The 26,063-nt window shown below is 39.5% G+C and overlaps 2 protein-coding genes across 6 annotated transcripts in view; both read right to left on the minus strand.

Annotated features, from left to right (window-relative positions):
- xrn1 (5'-3' exoribonuclease 1) overlaps positions 1-5,384 on the minus strand; it is a 42,391-nt gene extending 37,007 nt beyond the window's left edge. For 2 of the 3 annotated variants that reach the window (XM_013139156.4, XM_010883598.5), the window contains exons 1-8: positions 4,978-5,383; positions 2,527-2,759; positions 2,333-2,430; positions 1,675-1,784; positions 1,416-1,526; positions 1,066-1,151; positions 781-868; positions 368-536 (exon numbers count right to left, since the gene is read on the minus strand). In XM_013139156.4, the coding sequence (XP_012994610.1) occupies positions 368-536; positions 781-868; positions 1,066-1,151; positions 1,416-1,526; positions 1,675-1,784; positions 2,333-2,430; positions 2,527-2,759; positions 4,978-5,052 (970 nt within the window). In that variant the 5' untranslated portion in view covers positions 5,053-5,383. Of the gene's footprint in view, positions 1-367; positions 537-780; positions 869-1,065; positions 1,152-1,415; positions 1,527-1,674; positions 1,785-2,332; positions 2,431-2,526; positions 2,760-4,977 lie in introns of all 3 variants that reach the window. The other variant, XM_020045438.3, reaches the window with a different exon arrangement.
- Positions 5,385-18,064: 12,680 nt separating this feature from the next.
- Positions 18,065-24,645, minus strand: LOC105018268. 3 transcript variants are annotated; one of them, XM_010883582.3, is made up of 6 exons: positions 24,325-24,645; positions 24,007-24,195; positions 23,559-23,762; positions 20,551-20,646; positions 20,221-20,247; positions 18,065-18,915 (listed from the first exon to the last, which is right to left on the minus strand). In XM_010883582.3, the coding sequence occupies exons 1-6, from the start codon at positions 24,392-24,394 to the stop codon at positions 18,827-18,829; spliced, it is 675 nt and encodes a 224-aa protein (XP_010881884.1). In that variant the 5' UTR covers positions 24,395-24,645; the 3' UTR covers positions 18,065-18,826. The 3 variants fall into 3 exon arrangements, with proteins under 3 accessions (XP_010881884.1, XP_010881876.1, XP_010881869.1); XM_010883574.4 differs by having other exon boundaries at positions 20,551-20,643; positions 23,559-23,828; positions 24,325-24,644; XM_010883567.4 differs by having other exon boundaries at positions 23,559-23,828; positions 24,325-24,643.
- Between the last annotated feature and the right edge of the window lie 1,418 nt (positions 24,646-26,063).

Below are 26,063 nucleotides of genomic sequence, written 5' to 3' on the forward strand. Positions count from 1 at the left end.
TTTTACTGTGAGTTAGAGGAATGCCAGAGGAAATTGTGTGTGTATATTCCAAGTACGGTGTGTGTTACATAGTGACTGAACGAGGTTTCATCTGTTTATCAGCATCGTTTATGGCATTGGTCCCAACATGGGCAGGGCCACCTCTGTGTTAAAGCAGTCAATTTCTATTTAATTAATAAGCCGATGCTTCCCGATGACCGGTTGGAGTTCAGATCACATAATCAACCTGATCCTTGGGAGGCAATGCTGTCTCAAGGCCCACCCAGTTGGCCAGAATAAAACGGCAGACACCTTCAACGGCGATGTCAGTGATAGCATGCGTTTTCTACCTAGTTATGGCCTCTAAGCATCAGAGGCATGTTCTCACCATCCAGTGTCGGTAGTACCGTGATGTAGGTCCGGTAGAGCAGAGGTAGGGCATCGTGGTTGATGTGGAGATTAGGAAGGTGCGGGATGAAGTCATTTCCCACAAGGAAACCCATCAAGATCCAGTCGTCAATGATTCGCTCCAGGTCATACTCAAAAGAGATCTTGTTCTGTCAGAGCCAATTAGAAGAGGGCATTGGTGAAAAACAACCAATAAGAGGAGATCTTACGGGCAAACAACCAAACGTAGAACTTTAGAAGATTTTATTTGACATAATCTGACAAACTGTGTCAAAGGTGCAATTTGTATCTCTAGTGTTTATACATACAACCTTTGGAGTTTTTTTAATCCAATTTGAATTTCTATCTGGTTTCAAATGAAACATTTAAAATATGTACATATGCATGTGTTACCTTCACTTCAGAGAACTCATAGTCTATGTACTCCCTAAACAAAGAGAGGTGGAGTAGATGGAAAGTTGTTTCCTCTGGCGCTGTTATTCTGTAGGACAGGAACACAGCTTTAATACTCTGTCACAAGAACGCATGCACGCACATGGTCAGTTCCACATAATTCAAAAAGCCACCTGAGCTCCAATTTAGAATCCAAGTCATCCTCATCGAAAAAGCATTTTACAGAATAGGGACAGTAATTGGAATTTAAGAGTACTTAAAAACTTTCAATTCACACACACACACCTTTTTTGGTTTTTCTTCCCCCCGAAGCGGACCTCTTCTCGGAGTAACGAGAAGTGTGGCTCGTGGCTGGTCAGACCTAACATCATCTGTAGGAGGAACAGACTATGTATTTAACACAACATACCTTCACTAATGAAATCTACTTCGGGCAAGGTTATTCAGTGATTACAGACTAAGGATGCCTTTACAAAAGCAGCCTGGTTTGCATGTTTTTACATTCGACCAATCAGATCTGGCCTTTGGCAATTACCAGGGTAAAACCTGGCAACCTTTGTAAAAGCAGTGATAAACATTCAGGGCTGCCACCATTTACATGTCTCACACAACAGACGCACACACACGGCACTCACCAGGTCAGCGTCCAGGCCGTAGAGACAGTGACGCACATTTGGGTTATGGCCCGGCTTGGCATTTTCTGAGCGGATGAACTCCATGATCTTATGCTCTCCTTCTCCTGGTGTCTGAGGGGCGAGCAGAGAGGTACAGTCACAGATTAGTTCAAGGAACATCGCAGTCGATATCAGTCGCACACCACAGCAGCTGTGATGATTTGGGGAAATGAATGAATTTGAACATGTAATAAGATGAACGTTTGTGCCAAGCACTGACCTCATGTCCAGACAGGTAGACACTGACTCCCTGCCAGGCCTTGTCAGTGGACAGTTTGCTGTTGACAAAGTACTTGAGTTGCTCCTGTAGCCTGGCCATAAAGTCCGTCCCTAACGGAGATGGGGTCATTTTCATTAGGCACAAAACAGACAAACAGGACTATCTGATCCTAACATACTGTAGTGTAATTTCCAAGTGCCAGAGTGGAATCTTTACAAATGTTATAGTTACAGCCAATTCTATAGAGAGAAATTAGCATTCGAGACAAAATTAATCACAGGACTCATATAATCTACTATCATTGCCAATCACCAGCAGAGAACAAAGATGATACATTTTCACAATTCACCCTATTGTTAATGCTTACACATTGAACCATAACAAATCCAACTCTGGAGGTTTGATAAGCCCATGAAGCAAATTATGTTTAAAAATATATTGGAAACATTAACCAAATTGAAAATAGAGTTTAGTTTCAGTATTAATAATTATATTTGCCAAATCCTTCTGTCAAATAACTATTTTGTGGATTAAAGTCAGTGAAAGTCAACAAAGGTTTTGTCTTGCACATGCAATCCAACCCATAGGAAATCCATCAGGGAATGAATTAAGACATTGTTGAAGTGGATGAGTTGTGTTAGCAGACTGGGCAACATACCCGGGGTGATACAGTTGGAATCAAAGCGGGCCTCTGTGGGTAGGACCTCGCCTTTCTCCAGAGCTTTTTTTATCTTCTCCTCAGCCTCTTTGGCCGACCTTAACAAAGAACATCAGTGATTGACTGAGCTACAACTTTTTGTAATGTATAGGTTTGACAGTGTCAATGATACAGCTTTTCATAATCACAACTACCTAAATCTCCTGCCTCTCTGCTGGTTCATCTTTGCTCGGGGAGCGACCCCATCTACAGCCATGAAGAACACTTTCCTGGGCTTAATGATTCTGAAGAGCACCTCCAGGTAGTGAAATATGTCTGCAAAAATCTTTTCCTCTGAGATACGAAAATGGACATCCTCATCATTGGGGTGGGAGCACTGGTGGATGATGCCATTCATATCCAGGTAGAGGTTATCAAACTCAGGAATCTGGAAGAGAAAGGGTGAAGTTATTCTGTCTGTCAATAGTAGGACAGTAACAGCATGCAATAGCATGAACATATCGGCTTCTGGCCAGGTCAAATAAGTTTGGATGCTGCATAACATGTAAATTAAAACAGAAAGCAATGACGTGCAAATCATTTAAACCCTGGCATTGTCCTGTTGAAATAACCCTTATGCCACCCTCTGACATTGTTGTCTTTTTATTTTTTATTTCTTTTGTTGATTTGGTGATCATTTTTTCTGTGTTGCAACTAGGGGCATGATTTTTTGCCAGAATTCTTATTTTTAGTTACATTTTTGAAATCCAATGTCTTTAACTCTTACATATCTTTCATACTATTTTTACGAATTTTACACCCTCTTGACACCTTCGTGGACAAAAATGTCCCATTGACTTCAATTAAAAACATTTTTTTTAATCTCACTGCCATTACAGTATAAAACCATGCATTCTGCAATGTAAGCACTTCATTTTGAAGAAAATTAGTGAGATAAAGTAGTAACCAGCAGAGAGGGCACAAGGGATAAGCAAGGCCTACCCTGAAAAAGGCATCTGGATAGCAGCATATGTTGCTCCAAAACCTGTACATATTGTTCAGCATTTATGGTGCCTTTACAGAAGTGCAAGTTACCCATGCCATGTGCACTAATGCACCCCCATATCATCACAGATGCTGGCTTTTGCATTGTGCGCTGATAATAAGACAGATGGTCCCTCTACTTTTTAGTCTCTATGAAGCAGCGTCCATGATTCCCCCCCAAAAATCAAAAATTTCAGGACAGTTTTCCACTTCGCCGCAGTCCATCTAAAATGAGCTTGGGCCCAGAGAAGGCGCTGGCATTTCTGGATCTTGTTTTTGTATGGTATCTTCTTTGCATGGTAGAGATTTAACTTGCATTTGTGGACGGTGCAAAGTACTGTGTTCACAGACAGTTTTCTGAGGTGTTCCTGAGCCCATGCAGTGATGTCCACTACAGAATTGTGTCTGTTTTAAATTCAGTGGGCCCAAAGATCACGGCCATCCAACAATGGTTTTCGCCTTTGTCCCTTGCGTACAGAGATTACTCCAGATTCTCTCAATATTTTAATTATATTGTGTACCATAGATGATGACATCCCCAAACTCTTCACAATTTTACATTGCGATATGTTATTCTTTAATTGTGGCACTATTTGCCAGCATAGTCTTTCACAGAGTGGTGATCCCCTCCCCATCCTCACATCAGACAGGCCCATCCTCTCTGGAATTATCTTTTTATATCCAGTCATGTTACTGACCTGTTGCCAATTGACCTAATTATTTGTGTGATATTCCACCAGGTTTTGTTTTTTAGCATCACACCTTTTCCAGTCTTTTGTTGTCTTTGTCTCAACCTTTTTGAAACATGTTCCTGACATTAAATTCAAAGTGAGCATGTATTTTCCAAGAAACAATAAAATGTCTCTGTTTCAACATTTGATATGTTGTCTTTTCAATTGAATATAGGGTTTAAATGATTTGCACATCAATGCATTCTGTTTTCCTTTATATTTTACACAGCATCCCAACTAATTTGGAAACTGGGTTTTACTTCATAGGAGTTATTGAATAAAGTAGGATGATTTTGTCCCCTTCTTCTTTCCTTTAACAGTGATTTTGGACACCACAGCAATACTCGGGATGAGTTTGACTGGTCAAGATTCCAGTCCTATACATTGAAGACCTACATGCCAAAAATAGGTAGTTTAACAAGGTGAGCCAGGTCGACAAATAAAGTTCTAAATTAATTACTTATAAAAGTATAAGTGTTATAGGCTTCATCCACCCCACTAAAGGTAATGTGATATGATGATATAGTTCACAATAGCATTACTAGCTAACTTTAGTAAGTTCAGATTAAATAAGAATAACAAAATCAGTAGCTAGCAAGTTAGCTTGCTAGTAACATTAGCCACTAGCTATCAAGCTAAATTATTTTATAACGTTCAATTAACTACAATACAGTAATTGGCTATGGTTAGTTTACTTGTACTATCTAGAACCTTTAGGTAGCCTATTTACAACGACATTAATAATACTATGAGTAACGATAGCAAGTGTGGGGAGAGTGAAAACAAACAGCGATACGTAGGGGTGAAACTGTTAAGGGCCTGCTCGTGCTATATTTAGATTGTTGCAACAGTCAATAACATTAACGTTAGCTAGCTAGCAATCGAGCATACCTGATGTTCCTTGACAACTTCACTAAGGCAAGGGTACCGCTCTGAAATCCATCGATAGAATTTCGGCACTCCCATCTTGACCGCAAAGTTTTCCCGTTTTTAATTTAAGGTCTAAAATTTCAGAAGAGAAGTTCTCTTTGTGCGGTGTTCGAGGTTTTGTTTCTGTAGCTAGCTGTTACTGTACAGCCGATAAAACAAACCGGGTGGAATCAATGACGTAATAACCATAAAGTCAGCTCTCAAACACAAAGTAGTATCATTTTCTCATTTGTTCTGCAATTCTATAGTTAGTATTTCAATAACTAAGAATTAAACACAAAATTAAAATATAAAGGATGGGCTTTGTTTTTCGTTTAGTTTGCTGCTTTCATTCCTGTGCAATCATGGGTTTGTTCCGGCGATACTCGCCGTTAGAACTTAAGTTCCACGTTAGCAAAAATAAAATCGACCTGCTCATGAAGAACAAAAGAGAAAGCTCTCAGACTTGGTTATTACATTTACCCTAAGACTTCCTCACCCATTTACACTATTTTCACAAAAGTTATCAATCTACAAAGCTTGCTGACCCGACTGAGGAAGAATGTAAACAATAAGGCAATCTCTCTGAATGTAAGAAAAATGGCTGTTTTAAATTCATTGTGTTTCAAGGTAGGTATTTAATGCCGCCATAGAAATTTCCCAGCGAAGTGTTGCCTCGGCAATTCAAATTGGGTTACACAACTACCTTGCCTACAGCTCTTTGCTATACATGTGTTTGAGATAGTGGTTATAAAATAATTAATGCTGGGCTATTAAAGTATCACACAATGTTGTTTTATTATTTTGGAACCCTACCAAAAGTGAACATGCTTATGAAAAATATATAGTAATGTATAATGGATTAACTGATATCAACATTATGATGAATTCAGCATTTTCATTTTCCATAAAAGATTAACTAGGTGTATTCCAATACCACTAAAATAGTATTAAACATATAACTTTCTTGAATAAATCTTTCGATTCGATTCAACTTTATTGTCATTAAACAAGTACAAGTACAGTACAACAAAATGCAGTTTGAGTCCAACCAGAAATGCAAATAGAAGAGGGCAGAAAATGTACTAAGTATTAAGTATATGTATGTACAAGTGGAATGCATAGATGTTTTAATTAATGCAAATGCATTACATATAGCAATTCTAAATTGTACAAGTGGGATAAATAGCTGTGCGTTACAAGTGGCAATTCTCAATGTCATACTGAATTTGCAATCGAGGTAAATTGAAGGAATGGGATAGCATGTGCAACTGAAATGCAGTGATAGCAGCAATGAGGTTCCCGAGGTAGACATGTGTATGTAACAATTGAAAATGCAAGTACAGTGGCAGTTCTAAATGTGCAATGAAGGCAAGCTTGAGGTGCCATTCGGCATGTTCAAATGAAATACAAGAATAGCAGCAATGACACGTGCCTGTAGACAACTAAAAAAATCCATATCAGACTTGGTAAGGCAGTGACAGAGTCCAGTAGTACAAAGGGTGGGTATGGTTAGTGATGGGTCACAGAGTTCAGCAGGGAGTAGATGGAAAGAAACTGTTCCTGAGCCTGCTGGTGCGAGAACGGAGAGACCTGTACTGCCTGCCTGATGGGAGAAGGGCAAACAGTTTGAGTCATGGATGTGAAGGGGTTCCTAGTGATGCCGCGTGGCCTGCGCAGACAGCGCTTGCACTGGAGGTCTACGATGGCTGGAAACTGGTTGGTGATGCGCTGTGTAGTTTTTACCACCTGTTGCAAGGCCTTCCAGTCAGCTATGGAGCAACCGCCAAACCACACTGTGGCGCAGTTAATCAGAATGCTCTTGATTGTGCAGCGGTAAAAGTTCACAAGGATCTCGGGAGACAGGTGGGCCTTCTTCAGCCTCCTCAAGAAGTACAGTTGCTGCCATGCCTTTTTGACCAGGGCTGAAGTGTTGAGGGACCAGGAGAGGTCCTCGGAGATGTGGACTCCCAGGAATTTGAAACTGGACACACGCTCCACCTCAGTGCCATCGATGAGATCTGGGGTGTGACTGAAGCCTTTAGATTTAGTGTAATTATTTAGTGTAATTGTTATCAGCACACCATGCCACCATATACTTGACCTCCTCCCTGTAGGCTGACTCGTCATTGTCACTGATTAGGCCTACCACCGTTGTGTTGTCTGCGATGTTGGCGATGGTGTTGGGACTGTGTACAGGAATGCAGTCATGGGTGAAGAGGGAGTACAGGAGGGGGCTCAGCATGCAGCCTGGTGGAACACCAGTGTTCAGTATCAGGGTGGAGGAGCTGAAGTTGTCTAGCCTGACAGACTGGGGTCTGTTGTTTAGGAAGTCCAGAGTCCAGTTGCAGAGAGAGGGAAAGTCATGTTAAGTTCAACAAAGTTACAAAAGCTGTAATTGTTCATCCCAGATAATCGGTTTAAATATACTATCAAACACATCATAATACAGTAGAATGAATAATTATGGTAAAATGTGAAAAAGCTGTTTATATCAATATTGTGGTTGAGGCATGATCATTAAGTGACTGAATACATCAATATATAAGTAATTGAAAAGTAAACACACAGATCGATTGACAGCAGAAGTTTGTTGTGTATTGTGCATCATTCTGTTTTTTTCAGTTCTTCGTGTGTATGTCTATGGTAATACTTTATATGCGCATGCAACTATGTGTTTGTGTTGAATTATAGGCTGTAGAACATTGACAGATAGCTCTCTATGGAAATCCACCAGGTTGGAATCCACATGGGTAAACTGAGCAAAGAAACATAAAATGCATGAAATGGTCTTTATATCTTTTTCCACTACTTAAAGAGTTCACACACAGGTTTAATTTAACCATATGCAAAAAAGTATATATTGGAATATATTTCAACAAAATGGAAGCACTTAAATGTATTGATTGAATATATGTTTAAAATGCAGAAATAAATATAATACATTGAAATATATTTATTAAATGTATGGGTAAAATACACCCCCCAACCTTCTCTATCAAGATTGTCATGTCTAGTCTCCTCTATAATGATATGAATCAATAAATCAACATCATCATTATAAAGTGTGTAGGAAGTGTTGGAAAACTGACCCTGTAGGCTGAAGAAGGTCTGTAAAGGGATATTTTGTTAGCAAGCTATACCCACCTGTACAGTTACAAGAAATTTTATTTTGGTTAAAGCTCATTTAAATAATGCAGCTACTACCCATGAGGTATTGATACAGTACTGGTGTGGTAGAAATGTTGTTATTCCATAGTACAATAAAATCATATGGCGTATTACTATATTAGATGGACATTCTAAGTATAATCAAATAATTTAGTAAACCCATTGTGTCTGTGTTTCTGCTTTGCTCACTTGTACAGGATGTGCCTACACCAGATAGGTATAGTTTTGACTAACATCTCAAGGGCTGTAGACAACTTGTTATGCCGTAGTTCGCAGAGCAGCTGGTGAGACATGTAGAGGGGGACACAGTGGGCTGTACTGAATTTGTATAGGCCTGAGCTCAACAGAACCTTCAACGGAAAGTTCTTGACTTGACATTTTTATTAAATCAGCCTCTCTACATGTATGGCAGCCATTACATTCATGTCTGTTAAATTCCAACACAGGCATCCCTCATTTTACTTAATTAGGTACTGATTAGGTGATTACCTGAACCAAATTTAATTCATTGAGGAAAAGTATAAAAACCACTGATGTGGTCATCACTGTCCTCTTGCAATAGGACCAGCAGGATGGTAAAAACAGTGCAAGTAGTACCTCAAAGGTAATTTAACAAAAAAAAAAGACTATTCAGCATGACAAAAGAGTTTGAGTGAGGAAAAGGAGGGGTTCAATTCTGGCTTTACTGGCAGAGGAATACAGTGAGCACCAGGTTGGTTCCATCCTGAAAATCCCGTTCATAACAACAAGGTCAAGCAACAGACATTGGGGACAATAAAGCTATAGACTGGCAGAGGGCGAAAACGACTATCCACTGACTGAGATGACGTCAACTCATTCGAATGTCACTCAACAATGGTAGAATGACATCAAGTGACCTACAAAAAGAATGGCAAACAGCAGCTGGGGTGAAGTGCATGGCAAGGACGGTTCGAAACAGGCTCCTAGGGGCAGGGCTGAAGTCGTGCAAAGCTAGATAAAATCCCATTCATCAATGAAAAGCAAAGAAGAGCCAGGCTGAAGTTTGCAACAGACCATAAAGATTGGACCATAGAAGAATGGAGTAAGGTAATCTTCTCTGACGAGTAAAATGTTCAGCTTTGCCCAACAACTAGTCGTCTAATGGTTTGACGGAGACCTGGAGAGGCCTACAAGCCATAGTGTCTCGCACCCACTGTGAAATTTGGTGGAGGGGATCAGTGATGATCTGGGGATGCTTCAGCAAGGCTGGAATCGGGCAAATTTGTCTTTGTGAAGGACTCATGAATCAAGCCAAGTAGAAGGTTATCCTGGAAGAACACCTGCTTCCTTCTGCTCTGACAATGTTCCCCAACTCAGAGAATTGTTTTTTTCAGCAGGACAATGCTCCATGCCACACAGCCAGGTCAATCAAGGTGTGGATGGAGAACCACCAGATCAAGACCCTGTCATGACCAGCCCAATCTCCAGACCTGAACTCCATTGAAAACCTCTGGAATTTGATCAAGAGGAAGATGGTCACAAGCCATCAAACAAAGCTGAGCTACTTGAATTTTTGTGCCAGGAGTGGTGTGACAGACTGTTGGAGAGCATACCAAAACGCATGAAAGCAGTGATTAACCAGAAAAGGAACCAGGCAAGCCTAGTTCAGCCGGCCCACAATTAAAATTAATAAATACTGTTGCCCTCAGCAGATTCAAACCTGAGTCTCCCGCGTGAGAGTCACTGTATTTAACCACTACACCACAGCACTACACGCTTATAGAATGGCTAGACACCATTAAGCATTGTGTTAAACTGACTAACCTTTCTTACTAATTTTACCTCTAATTTTTATATGTTATGTGATGGTTGAGAAAGCATCAGATTGTGTGATACGAGCAGTGTTGGAGTTGTGTGGAGTATGGAAAATGTTCGCGATTTATTACAATAAAAACCTCTCAGAGTCTGGTATAACAGTTGATTATTTCAAGTTTAATTACGTGACACCACGGGAACAACCATCATGACAAAAAGAGTACAAAGACCAATACAGAGTAAGTCATGACAGATTGTTCTGATTATGCATTTCAAGTTTCAAGCTTATATCCTCCTCCAACATAAAAATGCAAGGTTGCACAAATAGCTCCAGGAGACAGAAAATCTGAGAATGTCGGTTGCCTAGACAACCCGGTCAAAGGTCTGAGATAGGACAATCTGGACAGTTACTATATGGGGACTTAAGTTGACTCTGCTCTTCCCAATAAGGAATAGAGCTCTGTTCACCTGTAGGATGTAAGTAATAATAACCCCATGCTGTTCAAGAGCTTCCTCCTAGAGAACAGTTTCTTATGGCGGTTTTATGGTACAGGCAGAGGCCTGTTTCTCTTACTGCTTAAAGGAGCCAAGGCCCTGCTCAGCCGACATTCCATTCATCCCTGCCCCTGAACACAAGACACTGGCCTTATAAGTTGGAGACAGAGAGAGAGACTAGCTTTTCAGCATATGTGTAATTGATCAAACATACAGAGTACAAAACCCTTTTATAAAATAATGAATGAATAAGAATGCCAATAAATAAAATGTCTACAGTTGTATAATAGGGTGTGGAGGTCTGGGAATGTTCTGGCTGGGTGGAAAAGAGCAGTGATAAGCCTATAGCATTGACGTCCATTTTGTGGCTTAGGCTGGAGTTTTTTCTGAAGCAGAGGGTTGGGTGAGTGAGGCCTTGCGTGAGACTGACAAAATCGGTTCAGGCCTTGCAAGTAGAAGTTGGGGAGATGCCACTGGAACTGAGGCGGGATAAACTGGTATTGGCATACTGGGCCAGATTAAAGGGGAGTGTGAAGGGGAATCCAGCAGTCAAGGCAGTGGATAATTGCTGGGAGTGGGAAGTGGGCAAGAATAAGGTGTATGGGTGGTTAACTGGAAAGTTGGTGGAGTAGTATGGATAAAGTGAGGACGGGGGAATTTAAAACGTTGATAAAGGGGGTAGGTGTTGACTATTTGCAGAGGAAGTGGGATGGAAGCAGGAAGGGGAGGGGGTATTATGGGGTGCAGCAGACAGTGAGGGTAGAGGTGAGGAATATGGGGTGTAGGAGAGAAGAGGTGATGTGGTGTCGACTACGGTTAGGGCATACAGGACTGAACGCGTCATTGAAGGTAAGCATGAAACAGGGCTGTGTGATGGGTGTCGAGTGGAGGAAACAGTTGAACATGTGTTGATGTATTGTGAACAGTGTGATGTTGAGAGAGAAAGGTTGTATGAGAAGGTTAGAGGGGAGGGGAGGAAGTGGGATGTAGAGGGGTTGCTGGGGGGCGGGGTGGTGGATAAGGCTGTATGTCGATTTCTCAGGGCTACAGGTCTGAGCGGGAGGATTTAAGAAAGGCAGGCCGTGAGCGGCCTCACACTCCGGTACAGTAGGTATATGCACCTTCAATGGATGCGATCATCCATTAATTTAAGAGAAGAAGAATGTTGCAGTGGCAGTACAGTAAGCAATTGCATAATCCATTAGTGATGGGCAACTGAGGCTTTCTGAAGCATTTGAGGCAAGAGTGTCATAAGATACACAAAATAAAACAAATGATTATACAATACAATAAACAGTATCGTCTGCACTCAAAAAGTTAACAACTGCGCCATTGCTGGCCTTGCAAAGCATACAGTACAACTTTTCTGAAATTAATTATTAAATAAGGTGACCAGTAGAGGTTGCTGTTCAAAAGAAGTATAAGCCAGTGAAAACATAAGTAAATGATCAGATTTAATTAAGATTTAAACATTAACTCCAGTCTATTGTACGGTCTTCTCATTTTTCCTGAGGTCACGGCGATAGGCTTTAAAGGCCTGAAAGAAGCAGATCGGTGTGACGTGAAACAAGCCCCCCACAATATTGACCAACTCATTTTAATCATTTCCCCCATGTTTATTGATTGTATACTGTTCAGGGTTTTTCCCTTCTCAAAATAAGTAATTTTTTTACCTGATCAGTACATGCGTATTCATTAATAATACGTTTAGGATAGCTTTGCCTGATTACTCTTATTTCCGTCCCTGTATTCAGACTGAAACAAAGGGAATATTTTTGGGTAATCAGAAGAGATTTTCAGTCCTCCCATGGTTTAAGGATCTTCACAGTTGGACCATAAGTAACTAACTAAAGAGAGAATATTAAGAACCAAATTGTTATAGTTATACATGCTAAAATCTCTGGAAGGACTTGACTTCTAAGGTATAAAAATATGCATATTTTTACTACAAAGAAAAGGCTCTTCTAAGAGCCAAATAATAAATATATGGTTAGACATTCATCATGTGTAGTAGTGTTTTTAATGAAATTGTTTTGGAATGACTTGCCTATTACATTTTATGCTTGAGAAGCCCTTTTTAAAAAATATATAAAATCTTATTGTTTATACCTCCCAATAAGACAGATGGGTAATTCATGTTATAACCTATTGGTGTAGTTATATGGAAAGGACTGTAATCAACAAATATTTTTGGTCATGCAGGGGCTTATGCTTAGTGCAACTTTATATGAAGCCAAAGAACTTTACAGTGGGTTAAGGGGGGATTGATCTGTTGCACTGAATGCTTGATGGCTGGAGTTTGGCTTCTAAGTAAGAATCAAAGGTGTTTGCTGAGCGCGGGTCCCCACTCCTCGGAAAGTCTTCCCGCGCTCCCAAAACAGGTGCACAGCAAACCCCCTCATCAACATGGTTCATTTTCCAGAATCTTCTATGTATAGTGGGGAGAACAAGTATTTGATACACTGCCGATTTTGCATGTTTTCCTACTTACAAAGCATGTAGAGGTCTGTCATTTTTATCATAGGTACACTTCAAATGTGAGAGCCGGAATCTAAAACAAAAATCCAGAAAATCACATTGTATGATTTTTTAATAATGAATTTGCATTTTATTGCATGCCATAAGTATTTGATCACCTACAAACCACTAAGAATTCCGGTTCTCACAGACCTGTTAGTTTTTCTTTAACCATTAGTAACACACTACGCCGTCATGGATTAAAATCCTGCAGTGCATGCAAGGTCCCCCTGCTCAAGCCAGCGCATGTCCAGGCCCGTCTGAAGTTTGCCAATGACCATCTGGATGATCCAGAGGAGGAATGGGAGAAGGTCATGTGGTCTGATGAGACAAAAATAGAGCTTTTTGGTCTAAACTCCACTCGCCATGTTTGGAGGAAGAAGAAGGATGAGTACAACCCTATGAACACCATCCCAACCGTGAAACATGGAGGTGGAAACATCATTCTTTGGGGATGCTTTTCTCCAAAGAGGACAGGACGACTTCACTGTATTGAGGGGAGGATTGATGGGGTCATGAATCACGAGATCTTGGCCAACAACCTCCTTCCCTCAATAAGAGCATTGAAGATGGGTCGTGGCTGGGTCTTTCAGCAAGGTTTCTGTACCAAATATTAAGTTCTGCTTTTCTGATGTATCAAATACTTATGTCATGCAATAAAATGCAAATTAATTACTTAAAAATCATACAATGTGATTTTCTGGATTTTCGTTATAGATTCCGTCACTCAGTTGAAGAGTACCTATGATAAAAATTACAGACTTCTACATGCTTTGTAAGTGGGAAAACCTGCAAAATCGGCCGTGTGTCAAATACTTGTTCTCCCCACTGTATACCAATATTGCAGACTTTTGCCCTGTCCAGAATAGTTAAAACAGTTAAAAAGTAGTTTATACTAGAAAAAGTCTGATCGGATGAGTTTTTTAAAAAGAAATAATCTAACTAATTGGTTTATTCCCTTGACATTAAGGGTAACCATTTTGAGATCAGTCATTATTACCTTCAGGAATTAGGAGTCACACGCAGGGAGTCGCTTGCTTGTGTTTATTTCACAGATAGGCAAGTGTAAGGAACTGCAAAGCAGGCAATACATAAACAATGGGCAAAAGTTAACCCAGTAAAAGAAGAAAACCTTCCCAACCGGGCCATAGAGCCGGGTCTAACAGTTTTCCACAATGACGTGTAAACAAATAGAGAAACCCTGATGTAAACCAAGATAGAACGGTGCCAACAAACAATAACCCACAACCCCTTCCTAACCAACAGACAGACATGTATCTGAACTAATAATGATCCTAGCACAAAACAGCGTCTGGTGATTACTGAAGGGGGGAAGGAGGTGGTGGCTTCAGAAAGCCAATGACGCTGACTGCTGGAGCCACTAGCAGGGGAGCCACAGGAGAGGGAGTCGTGGAACCTAGCAGCTTTGCATATAGGTAACTGAAGAAAAACATGCCTTACACTAGCCCAAAGAAAATGAGCAGGATAGCAGAGAAGGATAAAACAGTAGGGTCTTATGTCTCCAAACAACACTTACAGATGACAAATTAAAGGAAAAACCTAAATAAATGAGTGGAGTAATATAACAAATGCAGATTCTTCCATATATACAGTGGGGAGAACAAGTATTTGATACACTGCCGATTTTGCAGGTTTTCCCACTTACAAAGCATGTAAAAGTCTGTAATTTTTATCATAGATACACTTCAACTGTGAGGGACGGAATCTAAAGCAATAATCTAGAAAATCACTTTGTATGAATTTTAAGTAATTAATTTGCTTTTTATTGCATGACATAAGTATTTGATACATCAGAAAAGCAGAACTTAATATTTGGTACAGAAACCTTTGTTTGCAATTACAGAGATCATACGTTTCCTGTAGTTCTTGACCAGGTTTGCACACACTGCAGCAGGGATTTTGGTCCACTCCTCCATACAGACCTTCTCCAGATCCTTCAGGTTTCGGGGCTGTTGCTGTGCAATACGGAATTTCAGCTCCCTCCAAAGATTTTCTATTGGGTTCAGGTCTAGAGACTGGCTAGGCCACTCCAGGACCTTGAGATGCTTCTTACAGAGCTACTCCGTAAGAAGTAGCTCTGTAAGGTTACGGACCTGTTTAAGGAAGACCAGGTCCGTAACCTAATGAACAAGACTTTCTAATGCTGCAATAAATATGTGAATTACTCTCTCCCTTGACAAACGGGTATGCGATAATTATTACAACCACTATACGAAATGGCTGATTTCTAACAGTATCCTGGCTGTCCCTGGCCCTCTTCTTCCATTGCAGTTGACCTGGGCCCATTGTCAACCTGAACATTAATTAACTGATAGCTAATAAAAGGTGACTGACAATGGTGTATCAAGGACTGAATTATGTAAGTAGCAGGGCATTGGGGTGGCCATTCAGTTGAATAGAACCCATTTGGAAGTAGGTACAGAGACAGAATTCTCTTGGCACAATTAGCAGATTTATTATTTGCAAGAAGAGTGGAATCATAGTTCACAAAGCAAACCGTGAGGCATCTCTAAGGTAGCTCAGAGAATCATCCGTACTTATACAAGAATAGGTGGGGGTAAAATGTTGCATAGTCAACACCTTATCCTTCCTACACCCTGTTATGTCTTCCTCCATCCTGTCCTAAAGCTCATTGATCTGTATCTATGCCCATTCTGACAAAAGTTTTACAGCTACATCTACATCCACACCTCTGGCATTGCTCACAGGGACTCAGTACTTTTCCATTAAGCTCAATACTTAACTACACATTTCCATTAATACACCAGTTCAGTAAAATGACCACTACAGCATCAAAGACATTAACCTGCTGTAAACATTAAATGTAATGTACATTTTTTTGCCTCAACAGACATCGAAAGCCACAATTTTTAGGGGCCGTAAACAAAACCCTGAGAAAAGATCCTCGCCTCCATAGTGGGTTACTGCATATTACTAACAGCAGCATTAATACAAGCGAGGTGGCATCACCACCGAAAAAATGTGTTACTTTTGTAAATGTGTCTACAGGCTCTTTTGTTCTGCGATTTCCAGTCCATTACTGCCTTTCACTCATTCACAGAGGTGTCCCAAAGCCACTCCACCAGTCTTGGCTGTGTGCTCTGGATCATCAGAAAAATTTATCTTAGCCCCAGTCTGAAGTCCTTTGTGCTCTGGATCACGTTTTCTTTATGGATCTATTTGTTTTAAAATTTTCCTCCCTTCATTGTGTAATTTTATTTATCAAAATAGTCCACTAGATGGCACCACACACCTAAATGTCATCTAGGTGTGGAACATACCTTGTTTTTCAAATTTTGGAAGGCCTGTTCCCAATCAGTCAAGGATATATAAATATATGAATAGGCTGGGGCAATTTCTTTTCCCATTGTGGCCGAAAGTCGCTTTTTTGTCAGGCCAATTTTGAGAAGAGAGGATGGCTTCATCAGGTTGCTCCTGATCTTGGTATTTTTGGAAAATATTCTTCACTGTCTTGAGGCCAAATGATGTGTCAATTTGGATATAAAGAGTCACTATCTATACATAGGAAAGGACATCGCTTCTGCAGGCAACATCTATGTTATTACGTTTATTAACATATTTGTGTCTTTGATGTAGCTTGGATGTTTCTGAGACAGGATAAAGGAAAACATTTTTACAGACTGCACCTCTACCGGACTTGCTGTTCTTCAGGCAGCCCTAAATCAGTAATGGAGTAAATAGTACCATTTACCAGTAGTATATGAAGAGTTTTCAAGTAAAGAAGGAATGGAGGGGAATATCATTTGTGTGAATATGTGTTTAAGGGCACCAAAGGTATTGGGACAATTTGCTTGACCTGTTTTTCTGGTTAGTCAGGGCTGTTCTATCACATTTTTTGTGCAGGCCCAAAAGAGCAGTTTATGTTCATGTCATTGCCCATTTCCTGGACATCTAGAGGTCAGTGACTCCCAGACAACCGAAGTACATGAAAGACAGTGATGTGCCTGAAAATCTGCACCAGAAAAAATGCAAGGCTGTTTGATAGACTACATCAAGGTGTCATTACAGAAGTTGAGGCATGCATTTATAGCACATCACCTTAATCTAACAGGGACATAAAAGTTGCTTGCACAATATATTGTCTATGCAGACATGACAGACAATTTGTTCCTATTAAACAAGCAAATTTAAGCCATATTTTCATCTAACCAAATCACAAGGTATTTGTGGCAAACAACATGTTCTATAAAATAACTGTTTAGGTTAGTCATTTAAGTAAACCAAAACCAGGTTCTGACTTAAAAACTAGCATGTAATTAATTTGATTTGCATTCTGTACCAACCCACAATCTATAAATAAGATTTGTAACTGCTGGAAGTCAGACTGCAGGTGTGCAGCTTGTTAGGGCCAGTGTAGATTAATTTTGCTTTAGAGCAGGGGTGTACAAGCTGTTCCACGGAGGGCCGAGTGTCTGCTGGTTTTCGCCATCACCTTGTACTTGATTGACCCTGTTCTTGAGGGTCTAGTCTTCATTATGTGCTTGGTGTTTGCCTTTGGAGTCTGCAAGTTCCATTAACTGATTAAAACCAATTAGAAAATCTATAGTTTTGCCCAAGACCAAGACTTGAAACCATTGTTACTCCTTCAAATTGCTCAGGATAAGTGTCTGCTAAATGACTAAACATTTGAAATTGTGAAGAAAAATATTTAACATTATTTGGTAAGTATGTGTGAACGACAAAGCCACCGCAACACACTTCAACAGAACTACAGGTTTTACATTGCAAGGGGCAAACCACTTTAAAAACAGGATGGCCAGATGACAGTACTTACAAGAGCCTTCAGAGTTCTGTAAAAAGGACTCGCTGATAGATGACAAACATATATATACCAAAAGTATGGCAAAAAGAAATGCCCAAAATATGCAGTATATCACCTTAAATATTCATAATCCATAAATTTGGATAAACATTTCTGTTAAATGACAAAGAAAACACACTGAAAATGGGGTTATGGATTTGGTACTTAAGTGTGGATGCCAGTGCAACTATCTGACTTCAGAAACACTTCATAAACACTTACAATGAAAGATGACCTCGGAATATTCCAAGACAAGTACAAAGGTAATAAACAGATAGCTTTCTTTAATAATGTGATACACATCTGTATGTTACATTACACAAATGAAGTGACAAAACCTGTAATCAGAAATCTCAGCAAATCCCTGTTTCATTATACATTCAGATGCCTTAAAATACAGTAGCTCTTCACACTAAGGCAACATGTGGTTTTTTAATAGTGTTTTGGTTCAGGCATGGTCATTAAAATTGATTGAATATATCAATAAAGTAACAAAATTCTACACACAAACCTTTTGACAGAATTGTGTTCAGTATTGTGCATCTGCTTTTTTGGATCTCTGTGTGTATGTTGATGCCTATGTCTGTGTATATGTGCATGCATGCTGTGTCTGTGTATATGTGCATGCATGCTGTGTCTGTGTTGACATAAAAGGCTGAAGAGCATAAGTACAATTACATGAAAATGCACAGGGTTAGAATCCCACCCAGGGAAAAAAATCGATTATAAAGTGCATAAAATCGTATTGATATCCTTTACCACTAAGATTTCAATTTACAGTAAGTGTCTAAATTTACACAATTGGTGATGCCACAATAGTTTCTGTCATACTCTCAATTACAATGTTTTCTCACTCCGGGTCATTTAAAAATATTTAACTAGCAAAAGTGAGCATTTTCCACCACATCAAGGGAGAGTGTACATATTTTGAGGCAGATGGTAGAAAGTCAATCCACACATAAGGCATTTTATGGTCACCAGACCAGATGGTTGTGAAGTGAGAACCAGTGAACAGAAGGAGGTTGGGTTTTAGAGGACCTGGTACCCTCTTCCTGGATTAGGGCTGTGTGATAATTCTGAGATATTATGAGGATAGTGAATTATGGAGCCAATGACCCCTGCAGGGAAGAAAAAAACTGACTTAAAACATTAAAATAAATCCCTTATTTCCTGAATATTATTTTGCTCTACAGCCTAAATTTAAATTAAAAAATGTTTCACTGATCTACACAGAATACCCCAGGATATCAACATTTTATATTTCTAAAGATCCCAGGTGCACATGGGGTCCATCATTATTAAAAGGCAAAAACTAAATTAAACTACGCAGACTCAAGTTAATCCATTCTAATTTAACAAAATGTGGAAAAAGTCAAGAGGGTTTAAATACTTTGTAAACTTGTATGTCAAATGATAAATACATGTAACATAAGACACAAGTAACATAGTCCTCCACCAGGAACAACATTCGGAGGGTCATTTTTGAATTGCAGTCATATTTGTATAGCAAGTCATTGGTAAGGCAAAACACAGACCTGTACGCATTTTAGAAACAACTGGAGGATAGCAAACTGGGTGCTAGTTAATATAACACAAATACAAAATATATATCTTAGAAAATGGCACTGGAGAGATTTTTAAGAAATGTTTTGTATTTGTGTTAAATTAATGACAAGACCATAAGGAGGAGAGGCTACAGAAACAGGTATGTAGAGGGAGACTGAGAGGAGGGGCATAAGAAGAAGAGCAGGGGATTGCACCCCCATGCGTGATCTGGAGTTAGGAGCTTAGAGAACTACACCAGTGTAAAGATATCTATCTATTATTATATTAATGTTATACAGTAAAACATTAAATGTATTATGTATCAATAAAATGAAAGACTCCTGTCCCTTAAAATACCTTATTTAAACTAGTATAATATGTGCTATTTACAATGCTAAGATAGATAAATGAACTCCCTCCCAAGATACCATGCTCAAACACCACCATGATTGATAGAATGACAGGATTTTCCACAATAGCTGTTTACAATGTTGTTTAACCAGTTTAAACAACAAGTTTTGAATGTAGGAATGTCCAGAAAGAATGGAATTCCAATTCAAATGAAGCAAATTCTTAGTCAGAACTCTTCACTTTCAAGGGGATTATTTGCAATATATGCTGACACCAATCTCTATGATCATGAATAAGGGCCCCTAGAACACAGGACATAGAGGTGCTCACTCACAAAAGTTAGAGATGCCCACAAAAACCAAGTAACATCAAAAGACAAGGTGAGTATGCTAAAACCTATGGTATACACTGTCATGTTAATGTTTACAGGGTGCGGTTAAGGAGGGAGCACTGTCCAGCCAACAAACTAACCCATCTGTTAATATTTAATCAAGAAAACGAAAAGCCAGCTGAAAAAATATCCTTACCTCCAGGATGTCCTGAAATGGTGGGATCTAAAGAGAGGAAAAAAGCTTGCTCTTAGTTGTAGAGTAACTTCTCACAGAAGATTATGAGGGCAATGCCTTTTATGAAGTGCTATTGTATGCAACAAAGATGCAAAGGTCAAATATATAAAAATGTAAATCACATAAAAATTGCCCTGCATGCAATAACCTTTCCCATTGCTGATACACGTTGATCTAAACTTGGTCGGTCAATATTAATACAGGTTATGAAATTATGATTAAATGTACCAGACTGGGCCTTTAAACACCAGGAGCAAAAAGAGGCCAACCAGCATGAATAATGCTACTCACCTTGTTTCTTTGAGATGAGGAAGCTAGCAATAACCAATATAACAAATCCCAGGCCTGCAAGCAGCGGAGCCAGGGCCGTCGGAATGTCCATCCCTGCTGGAACACGACAACAACAGGAATTCACCTGATTGACTGAGACCCACTTACAAATAGTTAAGCAAGTGACTTAAAAAAAAGGAACATTCCATGGATCTTTTGGCTTGTAGGCCTGAGGGCTTTCGCACTGACACACAGACAAACACACACTGTTAACTAAGATGGGTGGCAAAAACTAGGCTTCCTTCTGTAAACAAACATTTAATGGACAAGCTGTATTAACATACAGTTAGGTCCAGAAATAATTGGACACTGACACAAGTTTTGATATTTTGGCTGTTCACCAAAATATATTCAAGTTACAGTTAAATAATGAATATGGGCTTAAAGTGCAGTCTCTCAGCATTAATTTGAGGGTATTCACATCCAAATTGGAGAAAGGGTTTAGGAATTACAGCTCTTTAATATGTAGCCCCTATTTTTTCAAGGACCAAAAGCTGTTTCATGGACAGGTGTAGGCTACTCCTTCGTTATTTCTTCATCAATTAAGCAGTTAAAGTTCAATAGTTGATTCCATGTGTGCCATTCGCATTTGGAATCTGTTGCTGTGAACCCACAACATGCAGTCAAAGGAGCTCTCAATGCAAGTGAAATAGGCAGGAACATTAGGAGTGGCCAAATCAACAGTCAGGTAGATTCTGAGAAAAAATTAATGCACTGGTGGAAGACAACATGGAAGACAACAGTGGTAGATGATCGTAGGATCCTTTCCATTGTTAAGAAAAACCCCTTTACAACATCCAGCCAAGTGAAGAACACTCTCCAGGAGGTAGGCTTATAATTATCCAAGTCTACCACAAAGAGAAAAGCAAATAGAGGGTTCACCACAAGGTGCAAACCGTTCATAAACCAGATTAGACTTGGCCAAATAACACCTAAAAAAGCCAGCCCAGTTCTGGATCAGCATTCTTCGGACAGATGAAACTAAGATCAACCTTTGCCAGAATGATGGGAAGAAAAAAGTATAGAGAAGGCTTGGAACGGTTCATGATCCGAAGCATACCACATCATCTGTAAAATACGGTGGAGGCAGTGTGATGGCATGGGCATGCATGGCTTCCAATGGCACTGGGTCACTAGTGTTTATTGATGATGTGACAGAAGACAGAAGAAGCTGGATGAATTCTAAAGTGTATAGGGATATATTGTCTAATCAGATTCAGCTAAATTCAGAGAAGTTGACTAGACGGCACTTCACATTACAGATGGACAATGACACAAAACATACTGCAAAAGCAACGCAGGAGTTTTTTTAAGGCAAAGAAGTGGAATATTCTGCAATGGCCGAGTCAAATCACATGATCTCAACCCGATCAAGCATGTATTTCACTTGCTGAAGACAAAATGTAAGGCAAAAAGACTCACGAACAAACAACAACTGAAGACAGCTGCAGTAAAGGCCTGGCAAAGCATCACAAAAATGGAAACCCAGGGTTTGGTGATGTCCATGCGCTCCAGATTTCAAGCAGTCATTGCCTGCAAAGGATTCTTGACAAAGTATTTAAAATGAAAAATTTATTTATGATTGTGTTCATTTGTCCAATTACATTTGAGCCCCTGACATAAGGGGACTGTGTTTGAAAATAGTTGCAATTCCTAAACATTTCATACAATATTTTAGTTCAACCCATTGAATTAAAGCTGAAAGTCTTAACTTCATTTGCTTCTCAGTTGTTTCATTTCAAATCCATTGTGGTGGTGTACAGAGCCAAAATTGTGTCAGTATCCAAATATTTCCGGACCTAACTGTACATAGTTTGTGCTGTTCTGTGAAGGTAGTACACATCGTTGTACAAGATTTTCAGTTTCTTGGCAATTTCTCGCATGGAATGGTCTTCATTTTTCAGAACAAGAATAAACTGACGCGTTTCAGAAGAAAAATCTTTGTTTCTGGACATTTTGAGACTGTAATAGAACCCACAATTGCTGATACTTCAGATACTCAATTAGTCTAAAGAAGGCCAGTTTAATTGCTTCTTTAATCAGCACAACAGTTTTCAGCTGTGCTAACATAATTGTAAAAAATTTTCTAATGATCAGTTAGCCGTGATATACTTGGATTATCAAACACAATGTGCCACTGGAACACAGGTCTGATGGCTGCTGATAATGAGCCTCTGTACACCTATGTAGATATTTAGTTGAAAATCAGCCGTTTACAGCTACAATAGCCATTTACAACTTTAAGGACATTTCTCAGTGACCTAAAACTTTTCAATGGTGGTGTAGATGTTCTAAAGATACGTTCTAATCACTTGGGTCGGATCATATGCTTCAGGGACCACTCACTTTAAATGGTCTCTCTGACTTCCCTTGTTAATTGCCTTTTTCTCACCATTATGATAACAATATACTACTTCCTGCAATACAACACCGCCCACATAATGTTTAAGAGGGTGTAGTAACACAATCTGTTCCAACACTGCTTTTATACATACAGAGAGTTTATAAGTAATCAACAAAAATGACACTTGTAGAAATTGTTAGTTTCAACTTTCAGGGCTTAATATACATCCATTGCTGAAATGTACATGTGACCTAACCTCTTTTTTTGTTTTTACTTCTGGCAGTTTACCGCTCATCTTTGCACCATTTCAAGTTATTCAATGGACTTGAACTTCTTAAATTCCAATAAAAAATGTAAAAATGGGGATGTTCTAAAACTCTTGACCGGTAGTGTAAATCGTATCATAGATCAGTCAAGAAACAACGGTATACGTGAGTCAACAAGAAGCATCCGTTATTGGTCGTTGAACAAATTCACATTTCTCAGCAGCATCTTTAGAATTTTGGAAGGGGAGTGGGCATCTTTTAGACAGAGAGATAAAGAGGGAGAACTACAATCTCTTTTCTTAACACACCCAGAACTTAAACATGCATCCGATCAGTAATGGAACACTTTAATTATGTACCTCCAGTAGCGCCGGGCTCAGAACATGTGATCTCCTCCAGTAGTTTGGTACAGCTTTCATGGAGTTGCATAATTTCCCGCCTTGTGCGTGTGCTCTCCCGGTCCCATAGATGTTTCAGAGGGAGAGCCTGTGGTCCCTCTGCTGTCCAAGTGTCCGTGGCTCGGTCCAGAGTAAGGAAGTTATTCCCATCAACTAGAAGACGGTCTGTCAAAAGCAACACTCCAAAGCTATCCAGTTTGCACTCTCGTACACGCATGTAAGTATGACTTACTGGGAAGAAATTGAAAAGCAATAATGGAATCGTTATGATGATTATCTCTGAATGCATGATATTTTACAGAGCCAGCCAATAAAACCCGTTGTAGGTACATGCTTGTGCAGATAACTCTCGGAATGTTTGCTGTGTGCTGCAGTGTAAGTTCATATAAGTATGTATTAACTAGCCTACTTTTCATTGTGTTGTTGCCACTTTCTTCTATCGTTTGAAAAGATTCGTTGTAGTTGATCAGCAATACAGCATTGAGAATGCTGCTGACGTCTTTCCCGCAGCTGGAGAGAGGGGCTCCGTTGACCAAAACCTGCTCGACAGTCTCCACCTTGCCGAACACTCCCGAACGCAGAAACTGAATGACCGTGTCTACAAAAAAAACATAATAAAGACTACTAAGCTATAATGAATATCATAATATCACGAGAAAAACGGTTGATGTTTGTAAAATTACAATTTACAATAAAATAGCGGAAAAGGTAGCAACAAAACACGTACCAATTTGAAGACACAAACATGACTTGAAAAGCAGGATGGTTATAAGTGGAAGTTGCATATTTGCAATCATTCTCACAATTAAGAAAACGTCTTTTAAATGTACGCTTCAGACGTCGCCTAAGACACTTTCGATATGTTAAGTATAAATAGAACAGTCCCGCTCTTCTCGTTATCTTAATACAACACAGAATAAAGGATATATCGAGATCAGACTTATCCATCAACGCTTCTTAGGTAAGTAATCTTCAAAATGTCTGTGGACTGAAGTGGTCGCTATACCTGCAGTCCGACGATGCGCACTGTGACTTTCCACTGTTATAACGCGATTGGCTAATGAGAGGTCACGAGAACGCTTCAAGGCGTGCGTCTGGAGAGTACCATGCAATCAGATTAAAGACAAGACGGACGTACTGGAGGAGCGATACGGACACTAAAAAAAGACAGCACTATTCGTTCCCATATTATCGAGTTCACTGTTTCTCTTAAGATAGAACTGAATGTAACCTATTTGTTAGTTGCTCGGTTGACTTATATTATCGTTGTCTCTGTTTATATGTAGTCTGTCTATGAGGGATAGCCAGATATTAGACACAGCATGACAAAAGGATAAATGTCCATATATGGGCATTTCTATGTAAAATCACTATGACCATGTGAATGGCATACATACAGTGCCTTCGGAAAGTATACACACCCCTTCACCACATTTTTAGACTTCATAAGAGATTGTTTTGCCATCTACACACAATAGCACAACCACAAAGCAAAAAAAGGTCTTAGAAATGGGTGCCAGTGTACCAAATTGAACATCCTTAAGATGTCTCTAGTGGTTGATTGTCCACCTATGGCAAATTCAACTGATTGGACATAAGTTAGTCAGGCACACATTGGGTGGACACAGTCTTCTAACAAAAACATTCAGCTCAATATTCTTCATTGAGCTAGAGTTTTTCTTTTTGGCCGGCACGCAAGCGTAAGCAGAGCTGGCCAAAAAGAGCAAATGTCTCTTACTGAGTGAGTGAGTGACTCTTTTTAAATAACTGTTAAATAGCTCAGTGGTTAGAGCATTAGGATTAGCTATTTTATAGTAGGTTTAAAATAAAATTGTTTGCGGTTATATGCTGACAAAAACAAATTATGCATTAAGATTTGTTCACGATAGATAAAAACTTAGTTGGATACAAGCTTCAGTACCTATGTTTTAGTAAAATGAAACTGTTTACGGTTATATTGCACTATTTCTGTTGGGTTTTCGGCGCATGCATCTGTGCATGTTTTTGGGGTAATATAGGCTAGTTATTGTATCAATGTCATTTACGAATGAAAGGAAAACAAACGTTGTTGCGTCATGAAATGTAATAGGTTTTGTCAGTGTAAAGTTCATCTTCAGTCTTGCTTGCAATTGCTACATTTTTTATGACTATTCCAAGTAGTAAGTTAGTAGATACTAGTAAGCCTATTTCTGACTAATAAGCTGTTAAAACGGCCAGTGGCAAAAGCAGTACAGCTCATAGATGCTATTTCTGGTGGAAGTAAACTTATTAAGAAATGTTAGTTTAACACAATACTTAATGGTGTCTAGTAAAATAGTCAAACTTGGTGTCATGTTAATGCATGACAAAATGATCTAATGGAGACACAATACCAATACGTAGCGTATGTATAGCTTTGTGGCATACTGGTTAAAGAGACAGCCTCTCAAATGGGACACCCAGGTTCGAATACAGTGAGGGTAATAA

This window comes from Esox lucius, chromosome 3, assembly GCF_011004845.1.
Source record: "Esox lucius isolate fEsoLuc1 chromosome 3, fEsoLuc1.pri, whole genome shotgun sequence".
Taxonomy (NCBI): Eukaryota; Metazoa; Chordata; class Actinopteri; order Esociformes; family Esocidae; genus Esox; species Esox lucius.

Excerpts from the sequence above, each read along its gene's own strand:
- LOC105018268 (XM_010883567.4), bottom strand. The coding sequence starts at position 24,394 with ATGATTGCAAATATGCAACTTCCACTTATAACCATCCTGCTTTTCAAG. Across the intron at positions 20,248-20,550 it reads CCTCATCTCAAAGAAACAAG|ATCCCACCATTTCAGGACAT; the intron begins GTGAGTAGCATT and ends TCCTCTCTTTAG. Across the intron at positions 18,916-20,220 it reads CATTTCAGGACATCCTGGAG|GGGTCATTGGCTCCATAATT; the intron begins GTAAGGATATTT and ends TCTTCCCTGCAG.